Here is a 14,674-nt window from a genome sequence, read left to right as displayed (position 1 = left end):
GTTGACAAAATGTGTTATTGTAAGTCGCTTTGGATAAAAGCGTCTGCCAAATGACGTAATGTAATGCAAAGAGTCAGAAAAGAGTCATAAATAAATCTCCATAAATATGTATTATTTCACCATTTCTAGGTTTTGATGTTTTGATTGTTTTCACACTCTGCAAGTAAAGGAAACTAAACATTCCCAAAGCTGAGACAGCTTTTCCAGAATGAAATATTTAGACCATTTTTAGGTGCCTTTATGTTATATAACTTTATATCAATCTAAAATTCTAAAGGGCTTTTATAAAACCTGAAGGGCGAGGGCACCATAACATGACAGCGGTACCCGGTCTGTTGGTTGACTCACCAGCAGCGGCGGCCATATGTTCATCCACACTCAGCAAGAGTTCCCAGGCGGCAGGCTGGATGTCTCCGTACATGTCGTCGGTCAGGATGGGAGCTGCCTTGATCAGTAGAGAGAGAGGAGCCGGTGCCAAACTCATCACCTGAGGAAACAGGCAACCAATACAGTTACAGGGTGTGACATGTGTTCATGTGTTCATTTGTGTTGTTTCATAGCTTGTGTTGTCACCTGGTTGCGGATGTACTTGAGCATGCCCGTGTCCTTCTTGCCCTCCGCACTGGAGTCAGTGGGTCTCCTCTTCATGGACGGCGTCCTCAGGCAGGACTTGTCTGAACACTGCAGGCAAAAAACACAGACACTTTATGAAACCATTCACCCACAAAACATTCAATTTGGTACATTAATCTATCCATCCATCAATGCATTCAAACTTTATTATGACAACAAATAGGCTAATACCTACAAATAAAAATCACCATACATGTATAACAAGCATAAAGAGAGATCTACAATGTTTCCCTTATTCACAAACAAATCAGTGTTTTTCTGTTCTGTTGTGGAGGCAGTAATACTCTTATTGGTTGATTTAAACCACGCTCTGCTAGTAACTGAAACTATGAAATCAAGCCATTCTGAGTTATCTAGGTTTGCTAGTTAGCCTAGTTAGAGCATCCAATTTCAAACTAGCTATACTAGCCTATAGCTATCTAAGCTAACTAGCTGCTGACCTTCCAATGTCTATGATGAATTAATGGAAAAAGAAGCCATTGGAATTTATGTGTTTATTCAGATTTTCATGCTGTTAGCTAACTTTTGCTCTGAAAAACTGTGGCTCTTTCAATCCAATCACTCAATCAATCAATCAATCAATCAATCAATCAATCAATCAATCAATCAATCAATCAATCAATCAATCAATCAATCAATCATTTCTTCCTCCAGAGCAGCTCTGCCTCTGATCTTTTTTTTCTTTTCTTTTTTATAATTTTCAGAACATAGAAAACAAAAACAGGCTCAGACAAAAAACAAAAACAAACAAAACATACATATACCAACATTAATATTACAAAATAGCACTACCAGCCGCATCAAGTTCCCATGTGCTTGTAAGAAATGTGCGTGGAATCCCATGCAAGGGGTCCATGAGAAGTCAGCCGAGCAAGTTACTTGTCGTTCTTAACCTCATTTAAGTAGTCTAGAAATGGGTCCCAGATGATTGTGATTGTGAATTTCCTACATGAATTGGTCCTCAGGAACTGAAGTCTCTCCATATGTATAACTGAGACCATGTCTGTCAGCCATAGCTGAAAAGAAGGTGGAGAGGGGGACTTCCACTCCTTCAAAATGAGTCTCTTGGCGATAGTCGTCCCCTGCGTCAGAGACTGTTGTATAGCCGTAGGGAGGAGCAGAGAGGACTCTGAGCAGCCGAAGATGGCGAGCTCCGCCTCCGCCTCCGTCACTTTATAAGCCTTAGAGTACCAATCAAATATTTTGGCCCAGAATCCAGACAGTGAAGGACAAAACCAAAAAGCATGGGACAATGTACCCTCTGACACCCGACAGCTATCACATAGTGGTGAGACAGAAGGGTAGATCTTGTGAAACCTGGACTTTGAATAATGAAGACGATGAGTGACCATAAATTGGATCAGTTGGTGTCTGCTGTTAACTGAACAGAGCTGGACTATAGATACACTGTAGACTCCTGTCCCATATAATTTCAGACAAGTCAACATCAAGTTCCTCCTGCCATGCCTCCCTGATCCTTTCAGTAGGGGCCCTGATACAGTACAGTCATCAAACAGACACACAAATCTAGAGATAAGATGCCTGGATTGAGGGGGGATTAACATCACATCAAAAAAAACATGTTCGTTTGGGAGAACTACAAAATCACGAATCTTTGATCGAACATAGTTCCTGGCTTGTAGGTATCTGAGCCAATGCGTGTTAGGCAATTCAAATTTCCTCCTCAGAAGATCAAAGGATGTGAAATGACCATCTATGTATAGGTCTCTGATGGAAACTAGCCCCTTCTTGAAAAAAGTTATTAAAACTCCAACCTGCCATTCTCATCACAGCATCCCCCTGTTTGTCCATGAAACACACCTCTTTGTTCTTCTTGGCGCGTGCCCCGATGTTACCAGAGGAGGCGCTGTCTTCTCTCAGGCTGTCCACCATCTCACCGTAAAGCAGCTTAACGGCGCGAACCAGACGGGCACAAGAGCGGCTGTGGTGCTGGTAGCAGCGGGGGTGGCAGAAGTCTATATGGGTACAGATGAAACTCTGCTGGTTGCACAGCAGGATCATAATCTGTGCCGAGAGGGGGAGAGAAAGAGAGAGAGAGAGAGAGAGAAGATAGGGAATAAGGTACACACATGCACAGGCACAAATAGACAGAAACACAGATTGACACACACATAAACACTCAGAGACATACGTGGAGCCATGACATGTTGCGGTTGTAGTTGTCCTCCGCTCCCGCGGAGCTCTGGCCCTCTGGCTCAATGCTGGGTTCACTGGTGCTAAAGGGACTGCCTGTACCATGAAACAAACACACCCAACTCTTTACAGCTGAACATCTGCCATTTTGTCTCTCATGACACTGGGAAAATGTAAGCACATGGTTATGCAACAATAAGCTAGGAAAATCTGAATGTATTGTTTTAGGAACAAAGCATAAACTAAGGAACCAACCCAGTTTTTCGGTAGAATGTAATGGTGTTATGTTACAAGAAAAGTGTTGTGTAACATATCTGGGAAGTCAACTGGATCAGCGTGTGACAAGTGAAGCTATGACCATCTCTGTAATTGGGAAAATTCACTCAAGGACAAAGTATTTGACAAGAATATCTAAGTTCCTGGACAAGAAGACCATGAGGACTTTAGCTACATCTTTAATTCAATGTTGAAACTTGTCATGCTCTATATGTTGTCTATATAATGTTAGATGACCTTTGTCCTAATTATTTCACCAAGTACTTTCAGTTTGTTTGGGACATTCATAGCCTGAACAGGAGGGCTAGTGTAGCAGATTAGAAAATAACTGTACGTAATCTGAAAAGCAAAGTTAGGAGAAGTACTTATACTATATTATGTTGGTTTATATCTCTTGTTCTTATCCTTGATTGTTCTGTATTGTTTATATGTTACTGTATGTCATGTTTTTATAAGACCATGATGGAAATAAGTGTTTACACTTTTTCATGTCATCCCTTAGATTTTGTTATTCTTTATCCAAAATCAAATCAAATCAAATCAATCAATCAATCAATCGATGGGAACCCAAGGAGATTTGCTTTCTAAATTAAAGGTGCATAGCAGATAGTGTTTTTAAACATCAATAAGGTTATATATCTCTTGGCAGAATTACTGTAACAAATTAGGCTATGGGCCAAGACAGTTGGTAGCCTCTATCTCATATCAGTACTATTGTTAGTGGTAGTGGTTCTCAAAGTTGTTCCTGTGGGTGGGGGTTAAATTCAAATAAAAAAATAAAAAATAAAAAATGCAGTATATACTGTATGTTGTTTTGGAATTAATCTCTCTATATGATAAACATTACATGCTGTGTATTTAATGCAATGTAAAGCAAGACGTTGATGTATCCATGATGATAAATTATGCAGAGTAAAGGCCCAATTATACTCTACGTTAAAGACGGAGACGGAGACGGACAGAGCCTTCTGTCCGTACTCTGCGTTCATTTCTGTCCGTCCTCTGAAAGCTTACGGATACGCATGAAATGCAGCAGAACCACACATAAACTCATGCATTTGACTCTCTACTGCCCATTGGTATATGTATTGCTTAACATGATACCGACGTGAAAGATGCATGAAAGTATGCAATGGACGCATTTATTTTCGTATGAAAATAGAGTATAAATGAGCCTTAAAGGACCAGTGATGTCATCAGCATGGTGTGACCTATGTCAGTGACGGTGTCCCTGCTTTGTGTCTGAGACAGCAGCCCCTCCTCGTTCTCTGACTCGGAGTCCTGGCGCGACATCTTGGTGCTCTTCAGGCTCCCCGCACGCCGGATGGAGGACAGCGAGCCGCCTTTCTTCACGCGGAAACTGCGGGCCCCTTTGATCTGAAGCAGCCGGGAGCCTCCGATACGAATCTTTCGGATGGGTGCTGGAGAAGAGGGGGGGGGGGGGAGTGGAAGGTGGAGAGAGGAGAGAAGGAGGGGAAGTGGGAATGGAGAGAGAGACGATCAGACGAGGAGAGGGAAGGGTAAAGAATGAGGAGAGAATGGGGAGGAGAGAATTTAGGAGAGAACATGAACATTACTGAACGAAAACATGTTGCATATCACATTTATAGATACGTGTCATGAATATTAACATTATACACGTCAGTCTAATGATGTGTATAATGTTAATATTCACGTTCATGACGGTCTCCTGTTGAAGTACGTCCCGGATGCATAAGGTGTAGGCGTGGGATTGCAAGCGAGAGAGCACCAATTGAACCCCAACTCAAACCATAATCCTAACCTTAAACCAAGTTGTGGGCACACAGGTAGTGTAGTAGTAGATTATCTGCCTATCAACACGAGGGTCGCAGGTTCGCGCCCCGTGTATACCGCCGGCTTGGTCGGACGTCCATACAGGCACGATTGGATGTGTCTGTGGGTGGGAAGCCGGATTGAGGGTATGTGTCCTGGTCGCTGCACTAGCACCTCCTCTGGTTGGTCGGGGTGCCTGTTCAGGGCGGAAGGGAACTGGTGGGAATAGCATGATCCTTCCACGTGCTACGTCCTGCCAGTGAAGCTCTCCACTGTCAGCTGAAAAGAAGCGGCTGGCAACTGCGCATGTGTCAGAGGAAGCATGGAGAGATTCGGCTCTCCCCAGATTGGCAGGGGGGTGGAGCAGCAGGGGGAAAATTGGCCTAGTACAATTGGGGAGAAAATGGGGGGAAATCGAAGGAAAAAAACATAACCAAGTTGCTTTAGTTGCTTAAACATAACCAAGTTGTTTTACTTGCCTAAACATAACCAAAGTTGTTTAATTTGTGTTTGACATTGGAATAGCAGCGAGGTTTTCAAATTAACTGCCATTTTGTTTAAAATTTACATTGAGATTGTAGACGTAAAATGCTTTTAGACATGTGACATGTGCAACGTGTTTTGGTTCAGAAAAGTTCATATTTTAGATTTCGGTGGACTCCAAAAATATACAAGGCAGACATTTTATTCTTGCAATTGGTTGTAAAAAGGGCACATATGTGTGAGAAAGTTGCCATGTCACAGTGTGTCTCACCCTGAGGCTCCTGGATCTTCTTGTCCTCACAGGTGTCGGACTTGAGCGTGTGGCTGCTGCTGTTGAGCGAGTCGTGTCCGTCCTCGTCGTCCAGGATGCCCGCAAAGCTGATCTTTCTCTCGTACCGGTGCCGGCCCAGCTCCGGGTCCAGACGCAGACGGCAGCTGTCAAGGTCCTGCTGACAACATGTGAATGGTATTAATATTAATATAATATTAATATTATATGTCCTGTCAATTCCCATTCCCATCCTTCTCATTGATATTGCATATTGATATTTTTGTAATTTTTCCACCTATTTCATACTGCATATATTTTGATATATTTTCTTATACATATTCTGCATTGATTCTTGTTCCACTACACACTGAATAATGCTACATAATGCATACTTTGAGACGCAGCCTGACAAGATGCAGCCGGACGAGTTGCCATGGACAGAAAGGCTTGGTTCAACGCACTCTATTAAGCTAAGTAAAGTAAAGTGACTGAACCAAGCCTTGTGTGCATGTGTACCCAAGCTCTTTGAAAGTGGCTCCTGTCTGAAGGTGTCCTCTCCTCCTCCACAGCGGCTCTACAGCCAGCTAAGGGTCGGGCCAGAGTGCTGTGACGGGACGTCAGGGAATAGGCTACATTGGACTGCTCTAACTACCACAGCACCTAGAGCGTTCTCCTCCTCGGACATTTTGATTAGGTTTTATCTGGACTTTTAGGAACTCTGATTGCTGGTTTTGATTATTCATTTTTTATTGACCTGGGTAAATTTTACAAACGGCCTTGTCCAAAGGAATGTTGAACCGCGGCTTCACTAAACCCCTGCCTCCGGCCTAGCGGAGCCGACATTACACACACAAGGGTTTCCCGAGCAGTGGACTTTTTCTCTCTCAAAACAATTGAAACCCGTCATGTCAAGGCTGAGCAAGGAGGTCGATTTTATTTCACCAGAGCCGAAGGCAGCAACACAAAAGACGGATGGAAATAACAGAAGAGAATTAGCAACAGGCGGACGTGTGTAGGTCACTCAGCCACTTCTAAACATGAAGTCTGGACCATGTCCGGCTAGCCAGAGCAGGATATTTTCCAGTTTTACCTTTCTAGACATGAGGAGTCTTTGTTTAGAAACAGCTGGAAATGGTCCGTATTTTCTGCCGATGGCGAGTAGAGTGGGCAGGGGGAGGGGGGTGCGATATGGGTGGGAAAAGAAACCATTCAAGCCGTTTGCAGCACTTGAGGAAACCGTGAGTTTGCTTGTTTAATTCGTTGATATAAGCGATTGCCCGAACGATTAATTAATTAATAGGCTACGTGAACGTTAGCGGGTACTTTAGCCTATGCAGTAGGCTAAGTAGTAGGCTATCATCTCCTTGTTGCATTTTTAAACTGGCAGATAGGGGAGGAAGAAACAATTCAACTTGTACTTGTTTACTCACCTAATTTGGCTCTCTTCCAAATAATCCAGCCACGTAACTACGTCCATTCATTAAATGATTAAATAGCACAGGGACATTAATGGTTTGTAAACAACCACCCGCCCACTCAGACATACATGATCCGGAACATGAGCTGCTGGTGTTAAACAACAGCCGTTTTGCCAACAATGCGGATCCTGTACTAGGGGCTCAGATGGTAATGATCCGCACTCGCGGGAGTGCGCATAAGGTGGATAATTGTTTCTAAACATGCAGGCCGACCGGCTAGCAGCTGGTCATAATCCAGATTTCACTGCATGTTTAGAAGGGGCTAGAGACTGGTCATGAGTTACATGATTTTAGATGGGTCAAAGTAATATTTCCGATGTATCTTGCCCATTCTATGGCCAGGCGAGTTGTAATATATTGTCATGTCATGGTGTTTTGGGGTCATTAATAAACGAGATTGATTCTGTTATTTTTCTAGAATTTTCTGGGGTAGTGCTATTTTACATTGAAATCAATGGGGAGAGGCTGTGTTTTGGCCCCCTAAAAGGAGGCGGGAACATCTGGCGACTACAAACTGACGTATTGCCGATCTGACGTATACAGAGCCCTCCACATTAACAATGAGGGTCATCAACGCTTTTCCGCGCTGGCCATATGCTAGGTTTCGACCTAGCCTTGTTAATTATTAAATCCTCTAACTTTCCCCATTGTCATTGTCTCATCTTTTTAACAGTGGAACCATTTTAACTAGGGATGCACCGATATGAAAATGTTGGCCGATGCCGATAACCGATATTAACATTGCTGTTATGGGTGATAACCGATATTTACCGATGTCGATATGATCTGTATAAAAACACATTTCTATGATCATGATCAAATTTTGTACATACTGTAAAACACATGTAAACACTGTGAATTTGAAAAAGTCATGGATTTCTTTATTTCAAAAACATTTGTAAAAGCCCATAAATCATAGATTTACTGGATTATTTCATCTCAATGTGAAGAATTTGGCTGATAACGATAACCGATATTAACATTGCAACATCGGCCCGATACCGATATATTAAAAAATTACTAACATCGGCCGATACCGATATGATTGCCGATATATCGTGCATCCCTAATTTTAACTGCTGGTATTTTAAGAACTGTGTGACATAATCTTTTTTTTATTCATTGTCAGTTGCTTACAATGATCATCAACAACTAATTAAGGTTTGTTAGTTATACAACAGTTAGTTCCGGTCGAGCAATTTGATAGGACAAGAGGCAATCCAGGAGTGCCGATATTTCAGGATAACATCACGGGCGCTTCACTGTGTGTATATCACTCTGCTTCACACCTGTAACCGTGATTAGGATGAGTACAAACAGTGTTCGTGCACCTATTAGGGATAGCAATTTATCTATCCTCCTATAGACGGTTTTAACTTGACAACAAAAACATTCTAAATTGAACCCCCGCTCACTTCCTGTTGCAGTGTTTGCTATGGACATAAAAGAAAAAAAAACATTCAAGTGCAGGACTGACCATTCCGTGAAAACCGTCTATACAGCTGAGCGGCGAAAACAAAAGTAACGATGTCGAGTGAATATTTCTGCAGTTTGTGCTGTGGGGTTGCACTCTGGTGAAAACCATCTATAGTAAGAATGATAAGTGTCCGTGTGTGTGCGTGCGTGTGTGTGTGTGTGTGTGTGTGTGTGTGTGTGTGTGTGTGTGTGTGAGTGAGCAGAATTTTGGCCGGCCACAGCTATGCCGTTTCCTGGCTGAGGCTATATAAGTTCAGTGATGATGTCATCAGTGATGATGTCATCAGTGATGTCATAGAGCAGGCGAGGCCATGTAGCGGCCAAGCTGCGTATGCGATGTGCAGTGGGCGAGCTGCAGGGCGGGCGAACCCGTGCAACGGGTGAGCCTAGGAATCGAGCACGCGAGATTTCTATTATGGATACATTTGACCTTAATTATGAACAGTAAGCTGAAATCATATGTGCTAACCTCAAAGTAGCTAACGTTAGCTTAGCGAGCTTGCATTCGGGAAACTGCAGGCAGCAAGTTTACCTGGAACTCCTATAGTGCACTCCTGAGGGAACTATTTTTTGTTTGGCGTCTGTTGTCTTAAAATGTGAGTATTACTTGATGAATAGCTTTGTTTACACTAACAGCCTGTGGCCTCGTGCCTATGACTGAATCACAGCCGTGACAATATTACATTAGAACAGCACTCCATCCCTCTCGTGTGTATTGTTTAATTATAATGATCCAAATCAACAATCCTACACAATAGAAGTCCTTCTCTCCCCCTCCCTCTCTCTCTCTGCGTCAGATTGTTCTCTATGTCTAACGGGATACCCACTATCCGATAAAGAAGAATGTCATCCATAATGGGGACTTTGTAGAAAGAGAAAATCCATCACGTTATGTACAGAAGACTGAGGTGTACTACTGACCACTAGCGGCTCTGTGCGCGGTCTTGGTAAGCAGGGGAAGGTCTCTCGCAGGAAGGTGGTGATCTCCAACAACAGCTGGCAGGCGGCCATCTTGAGAGCAAATGGGCAGCCGCATTTTGTAGGATTGACAGTATCTTTGGGTGGGAAATGGTAAGAAAAAAGTTAATAGATTAAACATAATTTAAGTATAGTTAAAGCAAAAAGAAAAGAAAAAAATTTAAGCTGTGCTGTTGGGACAATACACTCCTCCTTCAACTCACTGTCATCTAAATAGTCTTCTTCCTCATCTTCTTTTCTCATTCTTCGCTTCGTCTCCTCATCATAAATGTAACCCAGGATGTTGGCCGGGCTTTCACTGTCTGAGTGACACAGCTCGCTGAGTCTCGTGCCGATTGCCTGGGTGGATAAAACGCACGCATGCACGCACGCACGCACGCACACACACACACGCGCACACACACACACACACACACACACACACACACACACACACACACACACACACACACACACACACACACATTTTAGTTCAATAATGAGAGACTAGTAAGAAGGTTCAAATAAACTTTAATGATACAATAAACAAATTAAGTTTGCCGTATGACTCCATGATATGATGACACTCCTCCTGAGATGTGAGAGGAGGGCGTCAGCGATGTATAGGAGTGGTTCTCAACTGGTGTCGCCTCACGACCCACATTTTTCCTTAGTCAGTAAGTCACGACCCAATTTTCAGAATTTAGCCTAAAGTTTTAGCATCATTTCACCCCCTTTGCAACAAGCTAGCATGGCATGTTGGTACCAATGGATGCCTTAGGTCTTCCAGTTTCATATGGTACCAGTATCTTCACTCTGGCTTTAAAGATGAGCCTGCTGCAGCCTCTGAAAGACAGTAATGTTGGCCGCGGACGCCAGTGCCCTCAATGAGTAGAATAACTTTTTTCTCATGCATGTTGGGTCCCGACCCACCAATTGAGAAACACTGAATCCCCCATAGGGAATTCTTCAGGAGTCATGACATTGGTGGTGGCAGGGGAAGAGGTGGGGTGAAACAACTGCTTCAATGGCGATCACAGCAACTGTGTGGCGACAACACAAAGTGTGGGGGAGAAGGCAATAGTCTTCTCCTGTAAGGCTTCTTCCCATAAGACGAGCGATATGTAAACACAACTGATGCCTTATGGACCTGGAGAGTGGTCCAGGCGTCCAACTCCTGGAAGTCATCACTTCTGGCATGGAGCTGACGTCCGCTTCGGTATCTGCTTGATCTATGTGGCATTGAACAGAGCGTGACTCGAACTTGTCGATCTTGTCGATAGAGTGGATCTCCTCGATAGAGAGATGCGTGGCTTGTACTGTCATGCTGGCTGATATAGCCATCGTTTGCAGCGCACATGACGTCATAACATTGGCTATGATGACGTCAAAGAGAAAGACACGCACATCCAAATCCAAAAGTGGGCAGGTGCTGAGCTCAAGTTGAAAAAAGTGAATAAAAACAGCTTGCACACTGCATGGGCTCCGTTTCCAGTGGTTTATTTTTAGCACCCAAAAAGTAGTTTCGAGGGTCAAGCTCTTCATCACACACCCGTGTCTGATGAAGAGCTTCTTCAGACATTGAATCAGGGCCCCCCGCCAGAATTTCCAAGGCTGACTTGTTAATAAAAGTTTAAATTCTGGCTAGGAATTGAATCCTCTGGTTGACCTTTGAGGCTACCCTTTGCGCCATTTGCAAGATAACCTTTCTAACACAATCGCTTAGGTGATTGGCTCAGCGGAAAAGCGAGGGAAAGGCATGGGCGGAGTTAATGGGGGGCAGGCCCCCCCAGTAGTTCTTCTCACTAATGTAAATCTCCATCTCGCTGTCTGGCTGAATATGATCATACAATTTATATCCACTTTGACAAGAAGCATCACAGGTGGGCGATATGGCAAAAATATCATATCACGATTTTTTCAGGCAGGATCACGATCCACGATCTTATCACGATTCTTTTTCATATTGGTTTTTAAGACTATTTTGCAAGTTACTGAACAGTACAAGTACAAACTAATTTCAGGGTTCGTATGGTCCTGAGAAACCTGGAAATTTAAAATACAATTTGTTTCATAAATATTTTCATGTTGTTCACATGCTCTATCTATCTATCTGTCTATCTATCTATCTATCTATCTATCTATCTATCTATCTATCTATCTATCTATCTAGCGTTATCTATCTATCTCTCTATCTATCTATCTATCTATCTATCTATCTATCTATCTATCTCTACAGTATGTATTGGTTCACTATTATTTTGGCTACAGTAGGGTTGGTCGATGGAACGAATATATACTGTATGGGCTATCTGCGATTTGAGTCCACCTTCTGTTGCTTTTGTTGGGTGATCTTTCACGTGATTGTTGAGTGAGAGAGAGAGACCGACAGACGGAGAGAGAGAGCTCTCAGCTCTGTCTGACACGCGGCTCGGCATACACACACACACACACACACACACACACACACACACACACACACACACACACACAACAGCGTTGAGTGAGAGAGGGGGAAACGGAGCTCACCTGCGAATACGAGGCAGGATGACAGCAGATTAAGAGCAATATTGCCTTCTCGCATTTAAAATAACTTTGCGCTACTCTATCTGCCTGTCTCTCTACCCGCATATTTGTTTAGTGTGTGTGTGTGTTGCATGTGAAGAGGTTGCATTTGCGTTCGGGTCATTTTCATCGCCGTTCATTTTAACGAGCAGAGCGTGTGTTTAGGCTATTTTTATTTTTTCAACTATCGTCCCGGCTCCGTCCCCAAATGAATTTCCATCGTCCCTGACGCTATTTTTAACATCCCCGGGATGACGGGAGGCAGTGGCGTGCCGTCCATTAGGCGAACCGTTAGGGGCGCCAGAGAGGGTAAAAAAAATAATAATAATAAAAAATTAACAAATACTTTTTCATGATAATAGGCCTACTATTATTTTGCAATAGTAGACAAAAAATAAGCACAACAACGTCTTAAGTCTTTAAATAATAGTGAAATCATTTTTCTAATTCTGGCTTTCTGGCTGCCTGGGCTGCAGCACTTTCACCATGGTCCCTAATCCATACCACCACACCCCCTGCGCGGCCGCAACCCCTTCTACCTACTCGGAGCTTTTTCCCAGAGTGGGGGAAGGGCGATTCTGAGCCTGCACTTATTTTATTTATATTATTAATATTGTAATTCTTATATTTGCACTGGTTCGTTGTTCCCATTTCCAATAAACTTCAAATGCATAAAGCTATACAGTTTCTGTGTGAATGTATAAGTATTTGTGGTGGAATTAGCTGCGATATCATTTTTATTATATTTTTTTTGGGGGGGGGGGCACCAGCAAAAATCTTGCCTAGGGCACCAACTTGGTCAGGCACGCCACTGACGGGAGGTCCTGTCGAGCCCTGGTTAAGTGTGTATGTGTGTGTCAAACTAATCCCCCCTCAGTGTTGTCGTCCTCCGCAGCAGCACTTTGTGAAGTGAAAAGGGGGAGGGGAGGACAACTTTGGAAGCGTCTTTCAGACATAGAAATGCAACTGATAGAATGTGCACTGCATGTAGCGCGATTCTAACGATCTGTCTGGAAAGGCAGATCGTGGACCCATTCTAATCGTTAACGATCTAAGATCGTCATATCGCCCACCCTCACAGGTATCTCTTTGCTAAAGCTGTGACAGGGGGGCCACTGACAGGGCCTTGCTGCAGCTGCCCCCTCCCTCTGGAATGCCCTCCCCAGTCACATCTGTCGAGCCAAAACTCATTGGGCTACATCTTCCGGCAGGCGCTATCCCCTAATAGCGCTTGCGCATCAGTTTGCGCGTGCCTTAAGGCATGTGAAGATAGCAGTCCGCCTTGCGCCGTCCGCCAGGTGTTCTGCCGAGTTTTGCTCCCCCGCCCAGTAGCAAAAAAAAGCATCCCCACCTCACGGGAGCTTACTTGTAATCATTTATACAGAAATGTAACTGTTTAAAAGTGATATAATTGTCTGGTAGACGTGACCTCCCTGATTGCTAAGTTAAAACAGCCCCAAATTATGTTGGGGATGCAATTCTCGGCGGGGTGCGCAAACGTTCAAATCACAACACGTGTCGCAAGCGCAAATTAGAGCTGTCCCAAAATCATCTGCGCGCCAAAATGCCTGCGCAAACGGGATTTGGGCGGTCTTAACTACCAGAATTATTCACAGGCGTGGCCAGGCAAGGCTGGGCATTACATCAATCAAAACCAATCAGATTCCCGTCTTGCAATGTCTGTTTGCGCGAGGCATGCAATATGCAGTAATTCTCTCCATGCATAATAGAGTGTACTCACTCGTGCGAGGACAGAGGGAGCTTATTGACAGATCATATGTGGTGCCAACGACCCTTCGGGTTATGAAGGTAAATAGCCTATGTCCATTGTCCAACACGTTTTCTCAATTAATTTCCCTCTTTGCGATGTCATAAAAGTTTCTCAGTGAGTTATAGTTGATTGCCTCACTGAATTATCTGCTAATACCCACTTTTAGCAGCATAATTTGATGTCTTGACGTGGCAAGGCTGTGCTTAATGACATATCCGTGCAGCGCACCCAGCGCAGAGAGGTATTTGCGCGTAAGAGGTCCTTTTCAAAGCTCTTAGCGCAAAGTAATTGCGTGCTGCTGACGATAGCATAATGCCATCTATCACCACATTTTAGCGCTGAAACGCCTGCTTTGGCTTGTGGCAGCTAAATTAGCGCTTTTGGGAAGATAGAGGCCCTGGTCTATTCTATTCTGGTCTATTTTAATATTTACAACAAAACAAAAAGACTTTACCACTATTCCTTCAGAAGTTGTAGCTGTCATAGACTGTGTTGCATAGTTGATTTCTCTATTGCTGACAAAAATGTGTTATTGTAAGTCGCTTTGGATAGAAGCGTCTGCCAAATGACGTAATGTAATGTAATTTTCTCTCTTTATTAAAGTTGTTTTATCCTGTATTTGTAAAGTGTATTTGAGCACGGTCAAAAGCAAGCAGTGAACAGTGAAGCACTATATAATATACATTACATTACTAAACATACAATAATGAGTAATGTTCTGTAATTCTACTCATATTCTAATGTCTTGTATTTCCATTCTTATACTTATTAAACAATAATTAGAGAGAGACCATTATAATGCCAGCCTTAAAATGA

The 14,674-nt window shown here is 43.3% G+C and overlaps 1 protein-coding gene across 1 annotated transcript in view; it reads right to left on the bottom strand.

Moving 5' to 3' along the window:
- Window positions 1-14,674, bottom strand: part of unc80 (unc-80 homolog (C. elegans)) — a gene marked incomplete at both ends in the record, with an annotated part of 113,112 nt that overhangs the window by 48,136 nt on the left and 50,302 nt on the right. The window contains 8 exons of the mRNA XM_083633099.1: window positions 349-487; window positions 574-681; window positions 2,455-2,658; window positions 2,786-2,883; window positions 4,275-4,484; window positions 5,612-5,789; window positions 9,490-9,620; window positions 9,747-9,882. Coding sequence (XP_083489225.1) covers window positions 349-487; window positions 574-681; window positions 2,455-2,658; window positions 2,786-2,883; window positions 4,275-4,484; window positions 5,612-5,789; window positions 9,490-9,620; window positions 9,747-9,882 — 1,204 coding nt within the window. The remainder of the gene's footprint in view (window positions 1-348; window positions 488-573; window positions 682-2,454; window positions 2,659-2,785; window positions 2,884-4,274; window positions 4,485-5,611; window positions 5,790-9,489; window positions 9,621-9,746; window positions 9,883-14,674) is intronic.

The sequence above is a fragment of the Poromitra crassiceps genome (genome assembly GCF_964638095.1).
Source record: "Poromitra crassiceps genome assembly, chromosome: 3".
NCBI classification, from domain to species: Eukaryota; Metazoa; Chordata; class Actinopteri; order Beryciformes; family Melamphaidae; genus Poromitra; species Poromitra crassiceps.
The sequence above is the reverse complement of the archived record's forward strand: the minus strand, read 5'-3'. Positions and strand labels throughout refer to the sequence as shown.